This window comes from Neopsephotus bourkii, unplaced genomic scaffold (assembly GCF_033783945.1).
Source record: "Neopsephotus bourkii isolate Nb327-2 ecotype Australia unplaced genomic scaffold, CSIRO-AGI_Nbou_v1 NB_54, whole genome shotgun sequence".
NCBI classification, from domain to species: domain Eukaryota; kingdom Metazoa; phylum Chordata; class Aves; order Psittaciformes; family Psittacidae; genus Neopsephotus; species Neopsephotus bourkii.
The window spans coordinates 198454-222508 of record NW_026900571.1 but is presented as its reverse complement, the minus strand read 5'-3'; the positions used below and the strand labels follow the sequence as shown (position 1 = coordinate 222508).

At 42.2% G+C, this 24055-nt stretch overlaps 2 protein-coding genes across 13 annotated transcripts in view; one reads left to right on the top strand and one right to left on the bottom strand.

Annotated features, from left to right (window-relative positions):
* Positions 1-3017, top strand: part of FIP1L1 (factor interacting with PAPOLA and CPSF1) — a 46992-nt gene extending 43975 nt beyond the window's left edge. For all 6 annotated transcript variants that reach the window (XM_061352528.1, XM_061352536.1, XM_061352557.1 and 3 more), the window contains 2 exons: positions 1790-1927; positions 2655-3017. In XM_061352528.1, coding sequence (XP_061208512.1) covers positions 1790-1927; positions 2655-2802 — 286 coding nt within the window. In that variant the 3' untranslated portion in view covers positions 2803-3017. The remainder of the gene's footprint in view (positions 1-1789; positions 1928-2654) is intronic.
* A 966-nt stretch (positions 3018-3983) lies between these two features.
* LNX1 (ligand of numb-protein X 1) overlaps positions 3984-24055 on the bottom strand; it is a 173948-nt gene continuing 153876 nt past the window's right edge. For all 7 annotated transcript variants that reach the window (XM_061352450.1, XM_061352487.1, XM_061352460.1 and 4 more), the window contains 5 exons: positions 19468-19605; positions 13841-14018; positions 11742-11970; positions 5207-5365; positions 3984-4504 (listed from right to left, as the gene is read on the bottom strand). In XM_061352450.1, the coding sequence (XP_061208434.1) occupies positions 4369-4504; positions 5207-5365; positions 11742-11970; positions 13841-14018; positions 19468-19605 (840 nt within the window). In that variant the 3' untranslated portion in view covers positions 3984-4368. The remainder of the gene's footprint in view (positions 4505-5206; positions 5366-11741; positions 11971-13840; positions 14019-19467; positions 19606-24055) is intronic.

Genomic DNA, 24055 nt, shown 5'->3' with positions numbered 1-24055 from the left:
TAGCGTTAGTTAGGTTCTTACGAGAAGAAATGCTCAGTAGAATGGGACTTGGATTGTAAATGTCTCCCCTACACTTCTCTCCTTTCCAATAGTAGAATAGAAATTTAAAGGTAAAGCAATGGTAAACGATTGATACAGATCGAAACAGGTTAAAGGCATAGGACTGGGGATTTCAGCACTCTTAAGATTGGGGGTTTGTTTTCTCCCTTGCCCTCACCCGCAGCTGCTTTGGTTTACCTGTCTGAGTTTTGGACATCTCAGTGGAGCAGTTGCATTTCTTTTCACATTCTGGACTATAACCTAGTGTGCCTTAAGCTGGATGTGGAGTAGTATGGTCAGAGTTCGTGTTCTATGGCTGTTCTGCCTTCATTTTTTACAAGTTGACGTGTGTCTGTAGTAGGGTTTTCTTGTGGGAGAGACATTAGATTTAACATAGGCTTTTTAAAAAGTGTTTAGTGCCATTGAATTTTGGTTTTGTCTTAAGAGGGGGGCAACAGATCAGAGAAGGGATAGTGGCATGATGCCTGTGAGGGTTACTGAGCACAGGCACAGGCTGGCCAGAGATGTGGTGGAGTCTCCATTCTTGGAAGTAGCCAAGGGCCAATCTGGACATAGTCCTGGACAACTGATGGTCCTGGTGGCTCTGCCTGAGTAGGGGTTTGGACCAGATGACCTCCAGTCATGCCTACCAACCTGAACCATTCTGTGATAATATGATCTGTCACAAATGTACTTTACAGGGTTTGATCAGCTTATTCTCAGATCTGTATTTTTAAGTGTGTTATAAAATCTTATACATGTTATACAATTTTGTAACAATACAGGCACCAGTTAATGCAGTCATATTACAGATTGACATATTATAACTCTGAGTTCTTTAGCACTAGCTGTAGTTTTTCTGATTTTGATGAGTGAATGTTCTTAATGTCCCTTAGAAAACCAGGATTTTCCTGCAGGGCATTTGATGCTTCCCTACAGTGTCTCAAATTGCTAATTTTTGAAATTCGCTTCATGACATAATCCTACAGAGTTTCATAGGAAGACTAGTGCCCAAGTTACGGCAAATAGAATTGTTTTGATCCAAGTTCTCACTGCTCCAGGACACGGAAAATCTCTTGAGCTGTCAAATATGAAAATATGTTCTTAAATAAAGCCTTGACATTTTTGTGTAGCCTGTAATGTTTAGGGGGTTTACCAGCATTGTGGCAGGGCTGCACTAGAAGTAATCCAAGAGAGGAGTGGAAGTAGAGGCATCATTGGCACTGGACATGAAATGAATTTTAAAAGCAGCCCAAAACACTGAGTATATGTTACTGTTGGTCCCTTTGCACCCAGCTTTTCCTTTCTTGATGTAAGGAAGTAAATCAACTGTACCAAAATTTAATTTAAATTACCCAAATGGTGTAATAGTTACAAAGTGTTCTGGTAAGTGTTGAGCTTTACACACACTGATCTGAACATAACTAAAGGTTACGTAAGATTGGACTTTTATTTGCAGCTAGATACAGGTTTAAGCTAACTGCTTGGTAATTCCCGTATAAACGTGTGACCCTGTTGTACCTTCCATTTTGTTGATCAATCCCCTTTCAAAATTGCATTAACCACAGAAGTCTTAATGTGTAAGGTGAAGAGTTTTAATGGCCTTTTAGCGTATGTGGTGGATCTCATCTAAAAACTCATCAGCAACATTAATATTTTTCTATCTATCTTGCGAGTGTGTAAGAATTTCTTTTTTAGCATATATACTGCTTGGTATTACTGTCCTGAAAATGTCTTCTTTTTTAATCAGTGATGAAGAACGATACAGATACAGAGACTACGGGGAAAGAGGCTATGACCGCCATAGAACAAGTAGAGAGAAAGAAGACAGACACAGAGACAGGAGACACAGAGAAAAAGAAGATACTAGGCACAAGTCATCTCGAAGGTTTGATTTTTGAGTTTTTTAATAGGATATGAAAGATCTGACCAGCTTAAAAAAATAAACTTTTAAAAGACTCCCAAACAAGCTGGAGTTTGTGGAAAGACTGTAAATACTTCAGTGTACTAATTGGAGCAAGTCTGGCGTATAAAATGTGGACAGACAAAAAGCAATGTTGGCCTCGGGTAACTTCATACTGAATGATGTATGTGACAGTCTTAGCTAGTGAGCAGAAATTATGAATCTGGGGAAAGATGGCTAAAGAAGTGGGTCAGAAAGAGGTGGAGTGAAGCTGACATTGAGCAGCATTAACATAGGAACTGAACTGTGGTTCTTAGTAAGTAAAATAACCCTCATGGTCACTTGATAGAAATAGTTCAACTTGATACTTTTGAAGTTAGAAATAAAGGTTGAGTACAGTGAACATGGTCAATAAGAATGTTAAATTATTAAGAGATGACAGTGGGAACATGACTTATTAAAAGTATTGCTATTAGAATATGGGTTACAAATGTGAAAAATCATTCCAATTTCCCAACAAAAAGTATAGGATGGGGGGAATGTATGCACCATTCCACAAAAAATTCATTTTGGTGCTGACATCCAAATACTGTATGAGTTGGAGCAGGTGCCAGTTTTCAAATATGAACACAAAGGGTGTTTTTATGGTACTCTGTAATGAAATGATGCATGTCATGCAATTGTTTGAGTGATTTTTTTCCTCTCTATTTAGTAACAGCAGACGTCGTCATGACAGTGAAGAAGGGGATAGCCATAGAAGGCACAAACACAAAAAATCCAAAAGAAGCAAAGAAGGAAAAGAAGCCAGCGGTGAACCTGCTCCTGAACAGGAAAACACTGAAGCTGCCCCTGCAGAATAGGCTTGTGTGATTTTTGTCTACTTGCATATATATTAGTGCCAGAAATAGATTACTATAAATCTTGTTATTTTTCTGGGTATTAAAATAATTTGCTCTTAATCTTGTTCTGTTAGTTTGAAATCAAAGTTTACTTTGTTGTTTGGTTTTCTTTTCTTTTCTTTTTTTTTTTTTTTTTTTTTTGAAAATAAAAGAATGAATTTTTCATGTTAAGATTCCTGGACTGACTTTGTCTTTGAAGTGAGAAAACCTCTTAATCAGCTAGAGCCTTATGCTCTTACAGTATATGTAGGGCTTAAGGTATATGTGTTAAAAGTGTCTCCTGTTTTTATAAGCCACCGGGAAGGTCATTGTTTTACTGAATTTAGAAAGAGTGTACATTCACTTTATTATATACCAAAATCTGGAACAGTGTGCGTTTAGTATAACTTTTGGAATTCATATTTGAAAAGGTCCATCTTTTACTACAGGAACAGGCAGGAATTGCAGACTCTTGTCTGCAAGAATCTTGTACTAAGGTGGAATGAAAAAAAGTAGGGAAACTGGGCAAGGTGCTGATTGTTCTTAGTCTGATGGAACACTCTGATACACTTGGTAATTATGTCTGGTTTGTGTGGGTGCATAAGGGTGAATTAATCTGGATAATCATCCCTGCTGCTTTTCAGTGGCTTAAGAGAAAGTTCATGTTAGTCTTTCTTCTAGGGGAACAGCTGTCGTTGACATGGTAAAGATTAACAAATATATCCTCTTCCCATTGCTAGCTTGTGAGGAAAAGTTAACACTTTGGAAAGTGGTTAATTTGCAGAGAAAGGCAAAGAACTATTTTTTAGAAAAAATATAAGACCATCATCACTATCAGAATTCCCATCCTGTGATTGGCATGGTGCTGTTTAGAAGACTTACTTTATGGTGTTAACAGAGTGCAAAGTACAGCCTTAAAAACAATAATTCTGTATTAAAAACCTATCTTTAATAGTGTTAATCAAAGCAGGGAAACTGGGTTGCTTGGTTTTGGATGAAAAGAATGTCTGTACAAGTACACAGTTACAGTTATTTTTTAATTATTTTAGAAATTTAATTCACAGTTTTACAGACTAACAGTACTTGAAAGTCTTGAAAATACCAGCTTCATGCTGACCATGAAAAGGTACACATAATCAAAGTGCTATTACTGTGTTGATAAAAACCTTCACCTCATTTTTTGCAACTAGAAAAAATGGCAAGAAATTGTTCCATAAGTTATTCAAGGATTTCTTTTTGTAAATCAAAATAAAGTGAGTGAGCAGGAGCTGCTGCTCCTGACATTTCTGTATTATTATAATGCATTAAATATACATATATATATATAAAAAAGAAATACAACAAAAAAACCTTTAAGAATATGAGGAAGGAAAGGCTTAAGTCTGTAGCTTAAATCACTCCGAAGTGATTTTCTGACAGATGTCCCTGCTTTGCCTAAATTTGACTTTTCTTGACATGCAGATTGAAATTTCACAAGCCTTTTCTTTATAAATACATACTTGACCTTCCCCAAAAGCAAAACCTGATGTTCCTCTCCAGAGAGTTGTTTTATAAAAAAGTGCCTGGCCAGGACACAATTGTGAGAGTAATTTTCCCCTTCAGTTCTTTGAGCATCCGTGCCAAGCAGGCATGCAGCATTCCTGATGTGTTCCTGCCATTGACAGCAAGGAGGATGTCGCCACATCTGAAAAACCAAAGGCAAATATGAGAACAAATTGAACGACGTTACTTCTTCTCTTAAAAGTCTGCAAATGCTAAAGCATGTGCTTGAAGTGGGAGGAAGGGGTAGAAATGAGTATTTCTATTCCTTCTCTAGCTAAATACCGTTCATGAATAAGGGAATAAAGCAGATGAAAATACTTGGGTGTTGGTTTTTTGGTTTTCTGCTTAGAACTTAGACAGGTTTGAAAGAAAATAAGATACAGTCCATTCAGATAGGAGTGATCCATGTTCTGAGCAACCTATGGTTTTTAAGACTTCTCAATTGACGTAAGTTTGCTCCATGATTCTGCATTCACTCTTTTAAAATGTATTTGTGTTTGCAGAAAGGGTGGTTGGTTGGGTTTTTTGGAGCTGGGGGGTGGGAAAACTGCTCTGAGCTGGCATGCTTTGTGCTACCCCAGAGATCAAACTGACTTATCTTTATACTTACATACTAGTGATTGCAAGACAGCTGGACACATGCTACTATGAAGGCAAACCTGTTAAAGTTCAGGACACTTATATCTTATTTCCATATCTGGCAGAGTTAGTTCTGTATCAATGAGCTTTTCTCCCCACACACAGAGTCTTCATGAAAAGTAGTTTTAACACACACACCCCCCCACCCACCCACCAATGAACTAGATGAAAGACTTAAATGCTACATTTCATTAGTTATCTTTACCTAATTCTTCCATCATTATATGCTGGTGTTCCCCCAACGATGGATTTGATGAAGAATGGTTTGTTTCCAGTGTGTTCTTCGTAACCTCCTACGATGCTGAAGCCAAGACTTCCAGATGTATTTCTTCGTAATACGATTTCTTTGCAGCTGTACAAATACCTGAAACAAACCAGACTAGTTAAATGTCTTAACTTCAGATTCTGATAAACCATTAATGATGAATCTGCCTTTTCATACACCCACAGAGTGTCTTCAAGGTACAAAATAGCAGCAAAGTTCCACGGTATTAGAACACCGATGCTTACTTCTGTTTTTTGTATTGCTGCTTGCCACAACCACAACCAGTTATCCTGAAAGCAAAATTACTTGTAATCTTGGGGTTAAAATAGCAAATGAGTTGTTTCAGAGGGTAAGAATTTATGCAAATAATCTAGTTGCAATTGAAAGTGATGGAGAAAAACTGTTCATGAATAAAGGAATAAAGCAGGTGAAAATACTTGGGTGTTGTTTTTCCCCATTCTTAGAACTTAATTAGACAGGTTTGAAAGAAAATAGGATATAGTTCTTAGGTGGGAGTGATCCATGTTCTGAACAAACTATGGTGTTTAAGACTTCTCAGTTGATTTAAGCTTGATCCATAATCCTGCATTCGCTCTAATGAAATGTATTTGTGTTTGCAGAGGCGGTGGTTAGTTGGGTTTTTTTGAGCCAGGGGGTGGGAAAGCTGCTGTGTGCTGGCATGCTTTGTACTACCGCACAGATCAAACTGACTTATCTTTATATTTACTCATATAAATATATGCATATATATATCTATATCTGTATATAGATATATATATGCATATATATAAATATAGTGTATATATATATATGCTAGACACAGCAACTCAGCTGAGACTGAATTTAATATTCATAAACTATTATGCCAAAACCTGTATTTCATTTACCTTGTGTTTCATCATTACATCCTATGACTTGTTTTATCTTCCAGATAAGAGTCTGTGTGTGATTAACTGTGTCAAAAGTGGACAGGCATTTATCATTGTGGCACATGTTGAAGCTAAGTAATTTCAAGGCCAGTGAAATGGGCCAGAATTACAAAAATCAGAGATGACACAGCATGGAAGATGAGAGAAGGCTATCCATGCCAGTCAGAGCTTTGGAGTACTGAGGCTGCTTGTCCTCACTATAGTGATAAACACTAGATTATTATGGTAAGAGAGCTGAAATCAGCTTCTCCCTCCGCTTGTCATTTGAATGTATGTTATGATACTGTAAGTTATGCTGAGTCAAAGCTGAAACAAGGAATAGAGGAAAGCAAGAGTAACAAGGTTATTAGAGTCTTACACTTTACCTATTGCACTTAATTTCAATACCTGCTTTGTTTCCTTTTTCTTAACCAAGCGGGAAAAGAAGAATTAATTGCATTAGTTACAAAGCAACAGAAATGTTTGTCAGTAGCGGTTAACCTACTCATTGTTAGTGGTACCCAGGAATGATTGAAGAGTCTGAAAATCCTTTTGCTATTCCTAATCTGGAGTTATAGCCTAGTCTATGGCAAGCAACTGTTACAAGCTCTATTCAGAGACTCAAGGTTTCTAAGGAACAGCTGGCACTTCTTCTGTAGAGGGATAAATATCTTAAAGACCAATATGTCTAGCTTTTTAAAAAAATTATTTGTCAAATAATGCTTTTGCAGTATTTCACAGTAGGGTCTTATAGTAATACTAGATTAGTCCCCTGGGACCTACAAATATTCACCTGCTGCCAGGGTGGTAGGTATATAATATTTGCACAAGAATTCACTGGCTGCTAATGTAAGAAACAGGTGACGTTTGCTTTTTTCCTCAGCAGCCAGGCATTATTACTTTACCATCTGTGGACTTCTTTAATCTGCAAAATCACTTAAACCCTCTATGTTTGATGGTACTTATCAAGGTCATGACCAAGTGATGCCAGGATTCAGCTATTAGTGCTCTTACCTAGTGTTGATTTTGGGGAGCAGGGGCTTGGTGCTACACTCGGTGCCTTCAGGAGGACATTCGGCTAAAGCCTAACACTATAGAAAATAAATAGCTGAGCAGGTTAAGACAGGAGAAGAGAACACGGTGAAGACAAACAAAGCTTACATGTGTTCTGTACATGCAGTCTGTAAGGTTACTGATTACATGGTCTTCATCAGTCCAGAAAGCATAAATTGTTAGTAAAGCGTGTGCTGAATCTAATTAAAATAGACACAGCATACCAGCATAAGGACTGTTCTCTCTGACGAAGTAGAGGAAACACATGGAAAGCTAGGAGCAGCAGAGAGCTGCTGCTGTCCTGACTCTAGTGCCCTGTGCTGCATTTTGCCTTACGGAAGGGATAAGGTGTAACTGTGATGGCAAAGAAGTGAGGTAGGCAAGAGGAGAGGTGCTGGTTATGGGAAAATGGGAGGAAAGGGTTTTTCCCCAAGTGTTTCTTGTTTTTCATTCCTGATGCCCATGTTGGAAATCAAGTGTTTTGAGTTAAATTCTCCAACCAGGACTGTTTTGCCCACAACAAAATGTAAATGGTGAGTGATTTCCCTGTCTTTACTTTGATAAGTCAATTTTCTCACTCTTCTTCTTTGTATATCCTCTTGTCTTGCTGGGGGTGTTGGACTGTGTGGGTGTTTGGTGCATCCGGGGTCCAACTGCTCACAGAGGCCATAGCCTGAGGAGTGGATAGGTGGTGTGGAAACAAAAGCCCCAGTCTGTGTGTTTTGATCCAGTTAAACTGCCATAACTCACTAAACTGCAACTGGTCCAAGGAGAGCCATCTTCTGCCTTGGAAGAGAGCAGCTCACAGTGTTCTCCCTCTATCTGTAAATACTCCAAAAGCTGAGGACAAGGAGTAATTTGTGTGTGAACTTGCCTCAGATTCAAGATTTGAGGATAAACAGTGTCTAGACGCAGGGTCCTATCGTAAGAAATAATATAACTGAGCATCAGTTACTCATGCAGAAGGAATTTAAAAATGCCTGTTTTCAAGTAGTTAAATGTACAATTCCTGCTGCTTTTTGCAAAGAAAGAGCCTTATGCTCTGGGAATGAAAACCAGCCTGACTTCAAGAGGGCTTCAGCAATGACCCCGTCCCACTCCCCCACCCCATTACAGCAGACAAGTGGCAGTGGAATTCAGTAATATTTGCTAATTGCTCCCATTAGAGCCCTACAACCTGAATGGACTTAATTTGGGGGAGTTTCTGTCCTAATTCCATGTTTTATGCCCAGTTCTACCCCTGGTTTGCAGAATGCCTTTGGCCACCTCCTCTCTTTCTCATCTCATTCTGCAGATGAAGAAAAGCACCCATGCGAAGTACCAGTGTTTGTAAACGTTATGACAGGAGGATCTATAAGTTATTTTTAAGTGCTAGCTGGGGGAAGGAAATGTGAGGAGAGCAAAGAAAGGAGAGCAGGAAAACAAGCAAGAGTAGAAGAAACATCATGGGGCTGGGGAAACACTTTTCACCAGCTGCTCCACATTATTGCCTTTGTGCATGCTTCGCAACAACATTTCCCTCCGACAATAAAGGCGACCTGTCTTCCTCAACAGCAAGCAATTAAATTAGCTACCCTGAAAGCCTTTGGGCGGGAATGCTTCAGGTCCTGCATCACTGTTCCCTCCCAACACCCAGGCCGCAGCCCCTCCGCTCGCATGCAGGCCAAGTTTTGACAGATGTCAGATGCACATGTGAGTCTATTTTATAACCACCACACATTGGATTGTGCTACAGAAAGGACAGAGGAGCTGTTTATGTATTATCAAGCCATAGAAAAGTGACCCAAGCCAATTTTAAGATCTCATGAGGAAAGGGACAAAATTTAAGTGAGATGTACAAATGTTAAATTATGCCAGATGGCTTTTCCAGGGCTTTGAGCTTTGATGTAAGGAGTCAGATAACCTCTTGGATACTGCTGCTACCGACCTGAGCCAGAAAAATGGTATAATTCCCTGACTCTGAATGTTTGTGTCTCTTGGCTCTGCCCACCTCTGTAACAGGTATGCAGTGCCTGGGAGAGGGGCAAGTTCTGTGCTAGCATGGAGAATGAGGCATTTACAGTATACCAGCCTCGAAAGTGAAGAAGGCACTTTTAATCATGTAACAATTATTAATGTTAGCCTGTTTTCTACTTCATCAGTCATGGATAGAGGTCTCCACACATCCTCTAGCATTTAGCTCAACTCAGCACATTTTATGGGACCATCCTTCATAGGATTTTCACCAAAACTCTGTGTTTGGAACAGAAAAGGGAAGACATTCTCTCAGTTCCCTGAACCTGAGCAACCTTTGCCAAGATGGACCTGTCAGACATCTATTTGGACAGAGAATAGTTTTCTCTAACAGCCTGGAAAATGTTGTGAGACTGCTGGCAATACCTTGAGATCTAGTGGGATGTGATCCCTGCCAAAAGCAAACTGAAAGCCAGATAAGGAAAGGTTAAATGCTCGACCTGGAGCAAAATGAGTTAATGTGGTACACTGTCCTAGTGAGAGAACTTGTTGAAGGATTTCCAGATGTCTGGTGCGGGCCCTGGAGAATCAAGAGTGAGAGGGTAAGTGCACTCATGCTGGGGAAGACTGAAAGCTCTGATAATACCTAATGAGCAAACCCAAACCTGATCCTTGTGCACCTCTTCTCAACCAAGCAGCTACTTGTATTACTGTCATGTCTCATCTTTGCTGGTCCCTGTCTTAGTCCGATGTTCAGAGCAGTGTACCAGCTCAGCATACCAATCTCCCTACTTTTCTTTGACAGAGAAGGGCTGCGCTGTGCTCTGTGCACAGCATCGCAGCTGGGGATAGAGTTACAATGAACTCCTGTCTTAGTCTTGCTGACACTGGGACTGATTTTCCTTCAGACTGAAGGGGTGGGAATGCCTTCACACAAGCAGCCTTTGGAGGAAGGGGGACAGAATGAGCTTAGAGACCGCTTTTGAAATGGGAAAAACACCTTTTCTTCCAAAACTGCAAAGTGGAACTGCCTGATATGAACCCTAGGTGCAAGCCTGCAGTACTGTGGAGATCTGTGCTCCATTTCCGTCCCCTTGCTGAGGACACGGGGACTCGAGGCAGCTGTGGGTAGGCGATGATGGCCACGAGGCTCAGATTTTCTGTACAGCCCAACAAAGGCAGGTTTAGGGCAGGCAGGGTGCAATTGTTTCAGTCCATCTAGCAATGGATGGTGACTGAAGGCAACTCACCATCACAGACTGCAGCCTAGAAAACCTCTAATCTGCTTGCTGTCTCTCTGCTGGAAGCATTACCCATGCCCCAGTGCCTTCTCAGTGCTGCTGGTCAAGCTTAGGGGTGCAGAAGTGAGCAGGAATGAGGACCTCCCTGGGCCTGCCTGCCTGCAGCAAGACTGGGTGAGAAAGGTTTACAACTGCCTGGGGTAGCAAGTTAGAGGCCATCTATTTACTGCTTTTCTCTCAGAGGAATAAGGATGTTGTCCTTTCCAGTGCAGGAAGAACCTTTCATCTGTGGGGGACAACACACAGCCTGCTTTCTGCCCTGGCAATGCTCCAGCACGTGTGACACAGTCATTAGCCTCAAACCAAGCACCAAAACACATCTGGCTCTCACAGCAGACTTTGCTGCAAGGTGAATGAGGTCAAGAGCCAGGAGGAAAAGCATGTAACCTGGCATGCAAGACAGGGAAATGAAGAGAAGTCCTGAAACTGTGCCTAGAGCAAAAGCCCACCTGCCCTGCAGACCATCTCTTCATGCCATCCCATAAAAGAGAGCCAGACTCTCTGAACTGCTGACAGGGTTAGAAGTATGGGCAGAAGTAACTTGTAAGCTATCTATCTTCTTCATGCCTTAAACACTAGTTCCGACTGCATGATGCTAGCTCCGCATGTGCACAGATTCACAACATGACCTCACTGAGTACTTTACAGAATGCCACTGGAGCTGCAGGTATGCGCCCTGCACACCGAGTGCGTCTGAGAGAACTTAACGACATGCGACGTGGTTTTATTATCCTTACTGAAATGACAACACAGCTGCTTCCTGTGTATGACAAACATACTGCTTTCAGTTGGGGGTGGGGTTAAAAGAGGTGATTCAGAGCCCCGGCCAACTGCACGCACTCTGCAACATCTGGGTAAAGTCAAACAGTTCAGCTGGATTTGGCTAAGGAGAAGGGCTATGCAGCTTGAGAGCTGAAGGAAGGGTAGCTCTGCCTTCTGCAGGGTGGTCGAGCCTAAACCCCAGTTCAGCAAGCTCCTGTATCCCTGCAAGCTTTTCCTTTCACCCCCTAAGTGCCAGACATGTTTTAAAGACTGGAACAATTTGGGATCCTTTCCTCCCTTGCAAGGGGATCTGCATGTCTCTTTTGCCGTACACACATACCCATTTACAAAGGGGAGGTATTTAGAGTAAAGCCTGTGACAGAGCCTGGATTTAATTAAGATGTCAGTGCAATGAATCAAGCCAAAAGAGAGCTGCCAGAAAACACAGATCTTGCCTCCCACTCCCCTTCAGCAGGAGGATGCAATCTGTAGACTTACCGTGGCAGCCCCAGCCACATCACCCAGGAAGGTGACCACTCGCTGCTCTCGGAGCTCGCCTGCATGGCCTCAGGATCTGGCAGCTGGCCCCGCTCCTCCTGAGCTTCGCACGCTCTCATCTCTAGGACTTTGAGCACCACTGATGAGTTGGTGTTCTTCAGCAGGGCGACAGCCTCGCTCCGGCTGACCCCCGTCAGCTCAATCCCATTCACGTTCAGAAGGATGTCACCTGAGACAGAAGAAAGAGATGATAAACTCTATCAGTGTTTCCTGACCCCCATGAACAAGCGAGTGAAAGCCATGGCCAAGAAGTTGCTGCCTGATGAGGCTGTTTGTTAATTCTATCGGTTAATGTGGATGTGAAGCATATGCTAGTGAACATGCCACAGGCATGAGGGAAGGCATTAGATCCCCAAACACAGAACCATTGCTGGGCTGGATGGAGGCTTTTTTCCTAGTTTCTTGTCACATCATGTCCTGCACCCAGAGCCAAACAGCACAACTGGGGTCCTACTGTACCAACAAGCTTTGGTACTGGCACCGGATGCTAATCTAGGTCTCCAAAGCCCACTTCCAGTTAACAACTTTTGTACTTAGCCTGACCTTGAAACCTGAAAACTCAAAGGTGGTTTTCTCCCAGTGCTCCCTAAGCTGAAGACTGGTGCTCCAGCTGGCTCTTTTTAAGGTTTGCTTTGTGGAATAACATATCATTATGTAAATGTTAACGCCTGTTTGAATGTCCATAAGCCAAAACATCTTTCCGAATGCCTTTTTATAATGTAGGCATGGCAGCTTCAGAGAAAACTCAAAGATGACCTCAATTACTAGAGGGAGAATAATAAAAACATCATTAATGTCATGCAAGAGGCCACAGTGCCAAGTGCTCTGCTACCCTTTGTGGCACACTCCAATGCCAGGGCTTCCCTGGGTGCCCTCTGCACTCCAGGCAGGGGCTGTGTTCACTGGCAGTACAACATAAACATTAAGCTCTTCTTGTAGCCTACCCCGAAGGGATGGACAACAGCCTAGAGGCTGCTCAAAACCGTGGAGGCTTATGGCGCTCTTATAACATCATATATTCATTTCTAATTTTATCCAGTTGACTAGGCTGAATTTTCCATGCTGCCTCGTGATGAATATTTTTTGGAAAATATATCCCACCAAGAGGCAGTTGTTTCCCAGCAGCAGGGAAGAGGAAACCTGCTGGTTTGCTCCTGTTGTCATGTTCTTACATAGGTTATGATGAGCAGCTACAGCTCCTGCGAATGGGAGGTTCCCATGCATGTCAGTGCCGGGTGCTGCAACAGAGGCTCATGGGGCTTTGCTGGGATGGGGCTGTTTTGCCTCACTTTTGGGTGTCTTCACGTCCTTCTCACTCAGGATTCCCCCCCAGCTTCTGGGCAGTGACTAGGGTGAAGCTGAGCATAAGGGATGAAGGGCAATGGAACAGGGAGCTGCTTAGTTGATGAATGCAGGGTACCAAGGTACTTGGCTTTTGGAAATGTAACATCCTGAAAATGGAGTTTCACCATTCCGCTGCTGCCTGCCTATTCCCAAAAGCCACACTGATAAAATATGCTCCTCATCTTACTCGAAAGGCTTATTCATCCAGAGGAGGAGAAGTTATTAAATTCATCACGCTGTTACATCAAGAGCCAAATGGAGTTATGAAGCCAATATTTCCAAATATGATATTTAGCCACAAGGCACTAACATTGCTTCATATATAATGGGAATTCTGCTCTTCTAAATTTCTTTCAAAGGCATGAATTATATGACCAACAAGCACAAAAATTTACATTTAAAACCCATGAAGGCTGCACCATGATTTCAGTAGCTGGGAGATGGTGGTGCAAGATCATTTTCCTGTGAAAAGCTTTTTTTCCCTATCGGAATATGCCTACATCCTACTTCACAGATAAGGTTTCTACTGCATATTATACCTTTTCTGCCAGCTGACTTGACACTCTCTAAGCTGATGTGCCCCAAAATCTATCGGACAGCTGAAGATGTCAGGGTGTGATGCTGTTTCACTATCCCTCTGTTTTTCAAAGGAAGCCTTTGAATTAAAGCAGGCTTTCAAAGTCCCCGCTTTTTACCTGTTTTTATCCTGCTGTCTCTGCTGATAACTCCTCCAGGTTCGACGCTTATCACATAGATAGGCAAATCCCATTCCCGGTTAGATGCTCCGCCTGCTACAGTCATTCCCAGCGATTCTGTGTGATCTTTCCAGACAGCCACCACCTTTTCATGACAGGTGACGGCATGAAGGGTGCTCTGTGGTGGAGAAAACAGCAACCACAAACACAGTGGGCATGGGGACCTCCCTGACAGCTGACACGTATTCCACTGAAGTGAGTGTTCCTTGAGGGAATACCAAAGCATTTCTCAGCTGCAGACAGCAGCCCAGACAGCAGGCATGACTCTCCAGGGCTCAGGCGTCTGCAGAGTCAGAGCTACCACCAAGATAATCCTTGCTTTAATAGTTAAAGTCAGGCACTGCTCCTACCAAAATCAGTAGTACTGAGACTAATAGAAGCAGGTCTTTGAAATGTAAATAAGGAATCTGACTAAAAAAAATAGAAAGTGTTCTTCACATCTGACTACCAGGTCACAGTTCTTATCTTGTTGCTTGCAGCCTCAATGTCATCTGCATAGCTAATGAGAAATGGTCCACCTGGGGTAAAGGAATAAAACTCTTGGGTACAGATCATGAGATAAACACTTTGTTTGCTCTCCCAGATTCTGTGTTTCTGTGTAAGTTACTGGTGGGAATACACTTAGAGAATGTGTGTTTCTGTTCAGGAAAAGAGAAGGACATTTATACAGTGAAGAGCCAGCAACTTCCAGGGTGTCCTTCCTGGCTCTTGTGCTTAAAAGGTCTCTTTGGGACAGCTACCTCAGCTGTCTGAGGACAGACATCCCCTTATTCCTCCCCCTGAACGTACACACTGCTGGTCATGCAATAACTAGTGTATGAGCAAGGGTGAAAGAAATTCGCAGGAAATAAGCTCAAGATGGAGAGGCAACACAAGCTTCCGAAACAGCAATTAACTGAATGTCATGTTTACAACACACCCAGCTCTTACAGAGGAGTTTGAGAACCAAGGAAGCTTCTCCAGAAAATCTGGAATTTAATGTTAACTGCTTTGATAGCCTTATGTATCAACTTTGATTGCCTGGTATCAACTCCTGAAGATCCCAGCCCCTCTTGTAGGAACAGCACCATACGTTCCAGGCTCACATGTAGATATAATAGAAGGCTGCTAAATAAATTTCAAATGAATACTAAAAAAAACCCACCCTACCTTCTCATTCACAAGTGTGACTTCACATTTAATAATTAGCAAAATTAATCTATAAAACTCATTTAAAACCATATTAATCTCTTAGAAATCTGAGATCCCACAAAGATGTTCCACCTAAATTCCTTGGCCAGCAGCACCAGAAAGTGGAACAGGTGAGTCCACAGCTGCTCCCACAGTGATGATGATGAACAAAGGAAGACAGTGGCAAGAAGTTTATATGGGAATAGGGCAGGCTATATCTTTGGTTTGTGTTTTTTTTAAGGTGTATTTGATGGAACTTGCTCTACATCAGGATTTCCGTGATGCAACACTGACATCAAAACCCAGAACCTTCTAACAGCTTAGCAAAGGATCTCCAAACGCACTAGCAGAACAGTGGCTGCCACAGAGCTCCAGGAGCAAAAAAGCAAAGAGCTCAGTGGAAAAGATCTTCTTTTAGTCACCAAGACAAAAAACAGACATGGTTGTTTGGACCTATCACATCTAGTCCATGCAGAACACAAGGCACTGCGTCAGAGCAAATGAACCTGAACATTTCTGAAGGTTTACAACATGCCCTTTTAAAAAATATTAATGTTCTAGTCAAGATAATTTTAACCTTTCACCTCTGTCTTTAAGGTGTGTTTTAAGCAGCAGTTCTAGCTTTGTGCAAACTATACTTACTGTTTTATCCATAGATGTGCAAAAATGTTATTTTTAGGAAGGAAAGGCTTTTCATCAGGAAAAGGCCACTTCCTGAAGCATGTGGGATAGAGGCAGGGGTAATTTTCACAATAATGCAATCTGAAACTTTGCAGCAAAATTTGCAATAAGAATTAGACTTGCAGCTCTGAGAGTTCAGAGCAATCCTGTTACTTATACAGTGTCCACCATATCTCAGACAACAAAACCGTTAGCTGATAAACTGACTAATGCTCTAGTTCTGAGGAATCACAGAAGGGAAAAACGGATTTCAAAGCAGTGCTTGGTAACGAATTGTCCTGTTACATTTCAATGAAGAATCATAAAAATACTGGTACTTGTATGCTCAACCATGTAGGACCAGTTTTCCTTTGAAGCTCCTCTTCCACGTCAGATTTTACGTGGTTGCAGATAGAAAGGAATTAGGGCAACTTGGCTGAGTCTAAGGGAGTGATGAAAGGAAAGCAAAGCCTTTCTTAGTAAACACACGTAGAGCTTTCTTTGAGGTACAGCTGATAATGAGTAAACCGGTTAAAAGACAGTGTTTATCAGTGACTGCATTTCAGTGCATTCTATTCTAAACAATTGTCCTTCTCCCTCATTTTGAAGTGACCTCAGAGGTCAGGATTAAAAACCCATAACAGTTCATCTCCTCCTCCTTTCAATTTTTTTCCCTTTTCTGTATATTTACTGGAAAATAAATATTTACAACAGATTATCACAACATCAAAGCCATAACACACTTCTTGTAGGCAAAAGACAGAGCTGTGTGTGTATGGAAAATGTACTTCACCTGAAGACTAACCTGCTTAGATGGTCAGAAAACATTGCCTGCTCCAGCAACAGGGTGACAGATTGACTTTAAATGCTAGACAATTTGTTGGAAAGCAGTAAGAAAACAGTTCCAATTAAAAACAAGTGATATTTAATTAATGGCAAAGCTCCCACTGACTTCAAAGAAATCAAATCTGGCCTGTTTATACATGACAGCCTGGCTTAACAACCTCAGCTCCACAAGAAAGTGTTTCTGACATCTTTTCTTTTCTGAATCCAGGCAGCAGTCAGAACAGATTGGGCTATGCCTGCCCTATCTCCGTACACAGGACAACAGCCTGATGAGAGCCTGTGCAGGACAAGTCTCCCAGCACACCATGTGCTTGGCGTCATTGCCACCAGGGAAGGACATGGTCACTACAGAGTGCCCTCGTCTTCCTCCACCGCCTTGTTGGCTCCATGGCTGATTGCCATGGGCCTGAAAGAGAGCTGCCTCCTCATGGTTTCCAGATGGAAGCAGGCTGTCATGAGGGCAATGGCTTGGCAAAAAGTGGTTCCTGAGCCTTCATGTGAGCAAGACAGATGCTGGAAGCCAGAGTTTATTCTTGGTGCTGAATACAGCCAAGGCTTGAGAGCAGATTTTAGCCATGCATGCTCTACAGCAAGAACTGCTTCTCTCAAAGAGGCCATTCCCAACCTGCTATTATCACCTCCTACAGTAAGCTCATGGGGCAAAACACACCTTAAAATTAATCAGAATTCAAGCCAGTTAGCAGTCTCTCTATCAATCACACATAATAACACAATACCACTGACAGCAGCTGATAGCAGACTCATTAAACCACATACATTGGAAACTCCCTTGACAATAAAGCCCCTCCAACAGACATTGCCTTGCTCAGAGGAGGAGGATGCTATACAGGACACTGTATTCTAGGCTTGCAAGCACTGCTCCTGCACTAATGTCTATTTGAAAACAAAAAGCATTTTAAGTCTGTCAAAGCCTAGAGTTTGAAGATGTTGAATTGCAAACCATCTCCAGTTAAACCTTCAGCAAAAAAAAGCATGAGAAGTTAAACTTGACACACTCATACCCTAGAAAAGGGCAAATAATAATGCAGTAATAGCTGCATCAAACCAAAAGCCCACAGTGCCTGAAGCCCATCATGTCCACTGTCTGTCTTACCTCCTGATGTACTGCCAGAGTGTTTTCTTTGATATAAGCCCTACTGCTGCACACACACTAAACTAAAGGGAGCTAGGAAGAGCTCAGAATTTTCTTTTTATGTGATCTTCCCTGGAAAGTACCCAAATGGTGGCATTGGGCAGAAGCTCACAGCTGCACACTCAATCATATGCTTATGTAGCACCCATCTCCTGTGGCAAATTGGAAATGCCCCTAAAAGCCATGACCTATCCAACAAATGACGATCCATTAGTCTTTAAAGGATTATTGCAAGGTCAACATCGGCCCTTCAATCTCACCACTGATCAAAATCATATTAGATTTTTTAGGATTCCCATCTTACACCTCTCTGTATAGGAAGAGAAAATGAGTATTTAGGGCAGTTTATGGGAGACAATGTGACGTGGTATCAATCAGATCAACACCATAAAGCTAGGATGTGCTCGGAGCTTCACTAGAAATCATACAGTAGCCACACAAACTAATTGCTGTCCTACACATATCCCCCTAAGGAAATCATTACTTCATTCGCAAGTAATGCCTTGCAGATGCATGATTAGTTGGTCACTGCTATTGAGTAGTAGCTACTGGGCATTGACTCTGCTCTCTGGTTTAACTCTTACTGACCTAGTCTCACCTAACAAGGACTGTGATTGTGACTTCATGGAAAAGGAAAACTGAAAATATATAAATAAACACTAGTATATATTTAACATATAAAACTACTGAATAATGCAGTTGGGTTTGTTTAGGTTTTTTGAAAGAAAAATGACAAATACTAAGTACCTTTATAATTTGTAAAATGCAGAGCTAGGCTTGTCTCCTGGCTGACAGCTGTGTGCCCCATCTAACAGCTGGGTCAACCCAAAGGTTTCTTTGAGGACTCATCTGGCTGCCCATGGGGCTGGATGGATTTAAACCAATCCTGCCTATCATCTCCCTGATGCACCCCTGCCACAGGTGGCCAGGGGAACCAGCTTGCAAGGGTTTGCATAAGTGGTGACACTCGGTGATTACTGTAAATTAGTCAGGCACATGACTCCAGTGAAATAAATTCAGCTTCTGCAAGGACATACTTTGTTCTGTCTGTAGTTGAAATTATAACATCGAGTAAACTCAGAAAAGGTGTTTTCAAAGCTCTTGCTGCATTGGTTTCTGCTTTAAAACCTCATATACTTGACTATCACAGTCTCTCTCACTTATGCAAGTCTTTCTGCAGAGCCTGGACCCAAAACATGTTGGCTCTCTGACTTATACAAGTGACAGAAACACAGAGAGTGGAGACCACAGCCACTGTCTGCTGCTGAGCTGCTGGCCAGGTCAGAGTACAAGTACCTTAAGAAATGGGCAATGACTACTAATTACCTTAATTTTCAAGGAGCTTATGGGAATCTGTCAGGCCAGTGTTTAAAAGATTTTGTCTGAAGACTTTGCTTCAGACAGAGAAACTTCAGATAAGTCTTTTCATTGGAGTGCATTGCCCTGTGGTGGCTTACACCACTGGCCAGATCCATGACCATGGCCAAGATGCAGTGTGCACATCAGCCTTCTTCACTGCCCTTCACCTTCTCCTTCCCTCCCTATTCTAGGCAGAGTCAGGGCAGAAGCAGTGTATAAATAATGAGGAGCATAGCTTTTATGTTTCCATTGCAAAACAAGACATGCTTCTTCCAGTGACAGAAACCAGAGATAACACCCAAGACACCAGAACTCTCCGTCCTCCCAGTCCCCTGTCCCATGGATGTCAGAGCAACCACACAAATGCTCGTGTCCTCACCTTGCTGGGGTTGTTTCTCTCGGTGGGACAGGGCTGCGGGCTGCCACTGCTGTAACTCCAGCCTGTCTCCTGCAGGATGTCAGGGGGCTGCTGCCTCGTCTGCCGCGACACGATGAAGTGAACCTGCTTCTCACTGGCCTGCAGGAAAAGGCACAGCATGAATCCCACCACCCCAGCACAATAAACCCCTGCATGTCAACCCCAGAGGGCTCACAAGACACAGGTCTTGTTTAAGTGTAGTTTGGATTTCCCACTGATGTGGTTGCAATGACATAAAGCATCAGTTCAGGTCAATAAAGACCATAAAAATTTACTGCCAGCTACTTCATAGTTCTATTGAAAATTCGGTGTTTAACTCTGAGAAAACCTTCTTATCCATTCCAAATTTGGCTGGAAGCAGTGATCCACCACAGTGAGTGTTAACCAACTTACATATACCTTTGTAGACCACTGCAGAACAGCCACGTGCCTGCCACAGGAGACAGATGGACAACCAGAGCTCTGAAAAAGCTCTCATTACACTAAGCCTGTAATGAGGGAGGTGTTCAAGCCTTGGCTGGTGGAAGTAGGGAATAAAAGATGTAACTGGGTACACCTGCATGCAACAAGCCTGATCAATGTAAAGCAGCTTAAGGAAAGGAATGTGCAACCATTTTGAGAAGTAAAATCCTACTGTACCAGAGCACAGAGAAAAAGGGAGGACACAAGCAAGCACACAGTATAGTGGAGCTTAGGATGGGAAATTGGCCCAAACTCTCGCTCTAGGAACAGAAACTGCAAAAACACTTAACCCAAAATAAGCTCAAAATGGTTCTGGGTCTTTTTTGCACAATATGGTCATAATTCTTGTGTGCCTGAGAGATGCTACAAAGCTTCTACTGAGTTATGTTTTTTTGATGTTTTTAAGGTTTTCTGTGGGTTCCTGATATTTGTGTTATTAATTCTGTGTACTGGTGAATTTCTAAACAATTAATTTAAAGCAACATACTGAACTGAAGTGCAGAAATAACCTCAATGCTATAGAAGCATTCTCAGAAGATAAAATACTGATCCTTTAATCTCCTGTCCACGCTAAAGACCCTGATGCTCTGGAAAGCAGGAGGGGATCTCCAGAGGGAGTCCTGCCTGGCTGCTCACAGGTTACTACTGATGAGCTGCTCTGTATCTAACGTGGAGCCCCTGTGAGCACCCCTGCAGCTGCAGCAGTGATGCTTGTTGGTACCACAGTCCTCAGGGCATCAGACCTCCAGAGCCAGTTGCTGGTGTGCTGGGGAGAAGCTCCAAGGAAAGCTGGCATTGAACAAGCAGCTGGAAACCACACCCAGATCCAGTTGTGCTATTGAAATCAAATCTCCCGCAGACAGTTAACAGAAGCCAGAGGAGGCCCCTGGGGTTTGTGTTGTTATAGGTTGGTTTGTCTTCTCTGCACCTGGGTTCAGCAGTGGCAGCTGGGAGTTAAAAAGTGCATTTGAAAACAGTCATTGCAGTTAAAAACCAAAAGCAACCTCCCTCTCCTAAACCTCCATCTTCAAGCCTGAAATCTTCACGTTCAGGCTGTGCTATCTCCAAGGAAGGTTATATCTTAGTGAAAAATGTGCACTTCTTTGTTACTTGCCCAGTATCTTGGGGGATCCGAGTTTTTTCACCAGGACCTTGAATCTCCACAGGTCCATTATACATCATTTGGTGCATACACACTTATTTCACAACAACTTTCTAGGTATTTTTACCATGTCTGTTTTTACGGAATATTAATTCCTGGACTACAGACTCAAGTGGTACCCAAAAGCAGAAGGCTGTGTCTCTGATTCAAGGAAACTGCCCTGGTCCCTAGTGTGTAATATCACTGAGATGGAACTGGACAATACAAGACTAAACCTCCTACGGGCACATGGCCTCACAAAAATCCAGTTTTCTCTAAAACAAACAACCTCAACTTACGCAACTTCTGTTTAGAACTTGTCTGCTGCCACATGGTCAGGCTCAAAGTTGGTTATTTAGAGAAAGGTTGTAAATGTGATTAATTCCCTTAGAATGACTAGCAAAAGTTCAACAAGTCTCCACTGCAATGCCGCATTTGTCTCCAGGTCAGTCAGGTTGAGTAATTTCTCAGAAGTCCAGAGTGCTTTAAGAAGTTACCCAAACAACAAGATCAGCTTTAGTATTTACGTACTTCCAGATAAAACCCATTAACACATCTACTGATCAGAATATTAATGACTGCTTCATTCTGACCCCTCCCTCCCTCACAGTAGTTGTTTTTCCCACAATTCCTTCTCTGGATATTATGCTGAAGCAAGAATTAAAGAAATGAGGTTAGCTTTGAGACTGAATACAACAAATAGCTGAAAAAATCTACTAGCATTAAAATTTGTGTTACAGCCAAAGCAAACCAAGCAGGGAGGCAGACACATGGTGGCAACTTCTGAGCATCTAGTAGGCAAGCAACTGCATCCTAAAGAAAGGCAGCAGTGCTATTTACAGCAGAAGCAGCCTCATCTCTTGCGGGGATGATGGAGCATGGATGTGCTCAGCATCACAACCTGCTTTCTGCTGGCGGCAGTTGTCACGATGGAGACACATGTGTCTGTCACAGCTGCTCTGAACTGTCATGAGGGAAAGAGGGAGGGAGGAGGGCGAACATCTGGGGGCAGTAAAGTCGGGCTCAACCCTTGCAGCTCAGCTTGATGTGCTCACATGAGCACCCACTGATCTGTTACCTTGTCCCTCTTCTTGTCACTCTCATGGAAAACAGATGTGGAATGTCACGTTATTTAGATTAAAAGTGCCACATCTGACACAAGGCCATGACTAAAGATGATGCGACAAATGGGAAGCAGCAAACTCCCAAGTGTTACGACATGTGCACGTTCCTAATTAGGACGTACACGTTTTCTTCATTCCAGTTCTTGTGACTGAGCTTATAAACAGTCAGACACCTAATCCACTGATTAACAACTGCTTCACATATGCTAATATATAATTGCTAATGGCCTGGAGAATCAGATTTATCTCAATTATTCATTATTTAGAAGTCAAAAGTAATCAGACTGTACAGAAATCTGATGTTCTCCCATCCATGCTTGTCCTAACAAGCCACCACCACAACCTTTCAGTGAATCTTAGTTCCATTTTTAAAGAAACCAGTAGTGTATTTGAAACTTCCACCACAACTAATTTGAAGACTTTAGTGTACTGTGAGTGACATCAGACAGGATACTGTTGAGAAATCAGAGAACAGAGTAAAACATCCCTTTGTGTAAGAAGCAAATGCAAACCACTTGTGGCTTCAGCATAATGGCATAACATGGAAACAGGAAAGGCAAATGATAATTGATGAAAAAAAATGACAAAAAAGACACAGGTTCCAGGAATTTTGCATTAGACAAATGTGATTCATGGAGCTCACATCAATGCAGTGTAACCCGGGCTGTTTAGAAACCTAAGTCTCCCCTCTGATGGGCATGTTGTTTAAATTCCCAGGGACTGGTGTGCATTTCAAGCATAATTATAAATAACATCCACTCCTTGGAACCCAATAAGAGCTTCAGTTACGCTTTTAAACACTTGTGTGTGAATGGTCTCGTTAGTCATTTTTTCCATTTTATCTCTAGCTTGCATGTGTTTTTTGCTTATGAAGCATTGTTGCCTTGTTTTGTAGCCAGAAAGAACCGTTCCAAGAATACCAACTTTTTAAAAAGGTTTTCACTCCAGACTTATTGGAGAATTTAAACTGCCTTGCCCCGCTGCCTTCTGCTCCCAGTTAGAGAGACACAAAAGTGACCCAGAAAGATGCTGGATGAGAATTTAAACAACTGGCATTACGCAAGGGGACGCCGTTCTCTCTACCTAAGCTATAAACTTCCCAATAAAAGCTGGCTACAGCCAACTGTGAACCTATGCTAAAGGAGGAATCCTTTCCACAAATGCATGAATTTGAACGCTTCTTTCAGTCTGACTCATGTTACCCGATTATACCTGTCAAAACGGGGAAGCAGTCAGCCTGGTTTGTCATCTTGTTATGGAGGCGTATGAAATTCTCCAATATGTGAACATTCTGCATGCCTCCAAATGCAATGTAAAACTGCACAAGTATAATAACTGCTATAAATATAAGATACAAGCAACAAAAGATTCTTGGCTTTGTTTTTTATGTTGAAGTTTTGTAAAAAAGTAGGATGTAAAGGAAGAAAAATGACAGTGTTTCTGGAGGGGAAATTAGGCAGAAGCTGAATGGTTTTGGAGCTGAAAAAGGCCCAGGGCTTTTTTTTTCTGACAGTTTTGTGGTAAAACTCTTTAGTGCATTGCAGAGGCACCCCTTTAGCTCTCCACACGAGTCTAAATAAACATGTATGAAAGCTACAGATCCATTTTTTCCAAACATCTGGATTTCCATATGCTGGATTTCAGTAAGGAATACCTACGAGATACGGAGTACCTTCAGTCATGAAACACACTCATGACAAATCGCCGAGCCTGGGAGCCTGGGAGGGTGTTTATCCTGAAACATGCTGTCCATAGTCTTAGGCTGCTCTGGTTGGCTCCAGGGTTGCACCAGGAATCACTGTGGCTCCTTCTGAGCTGGAGG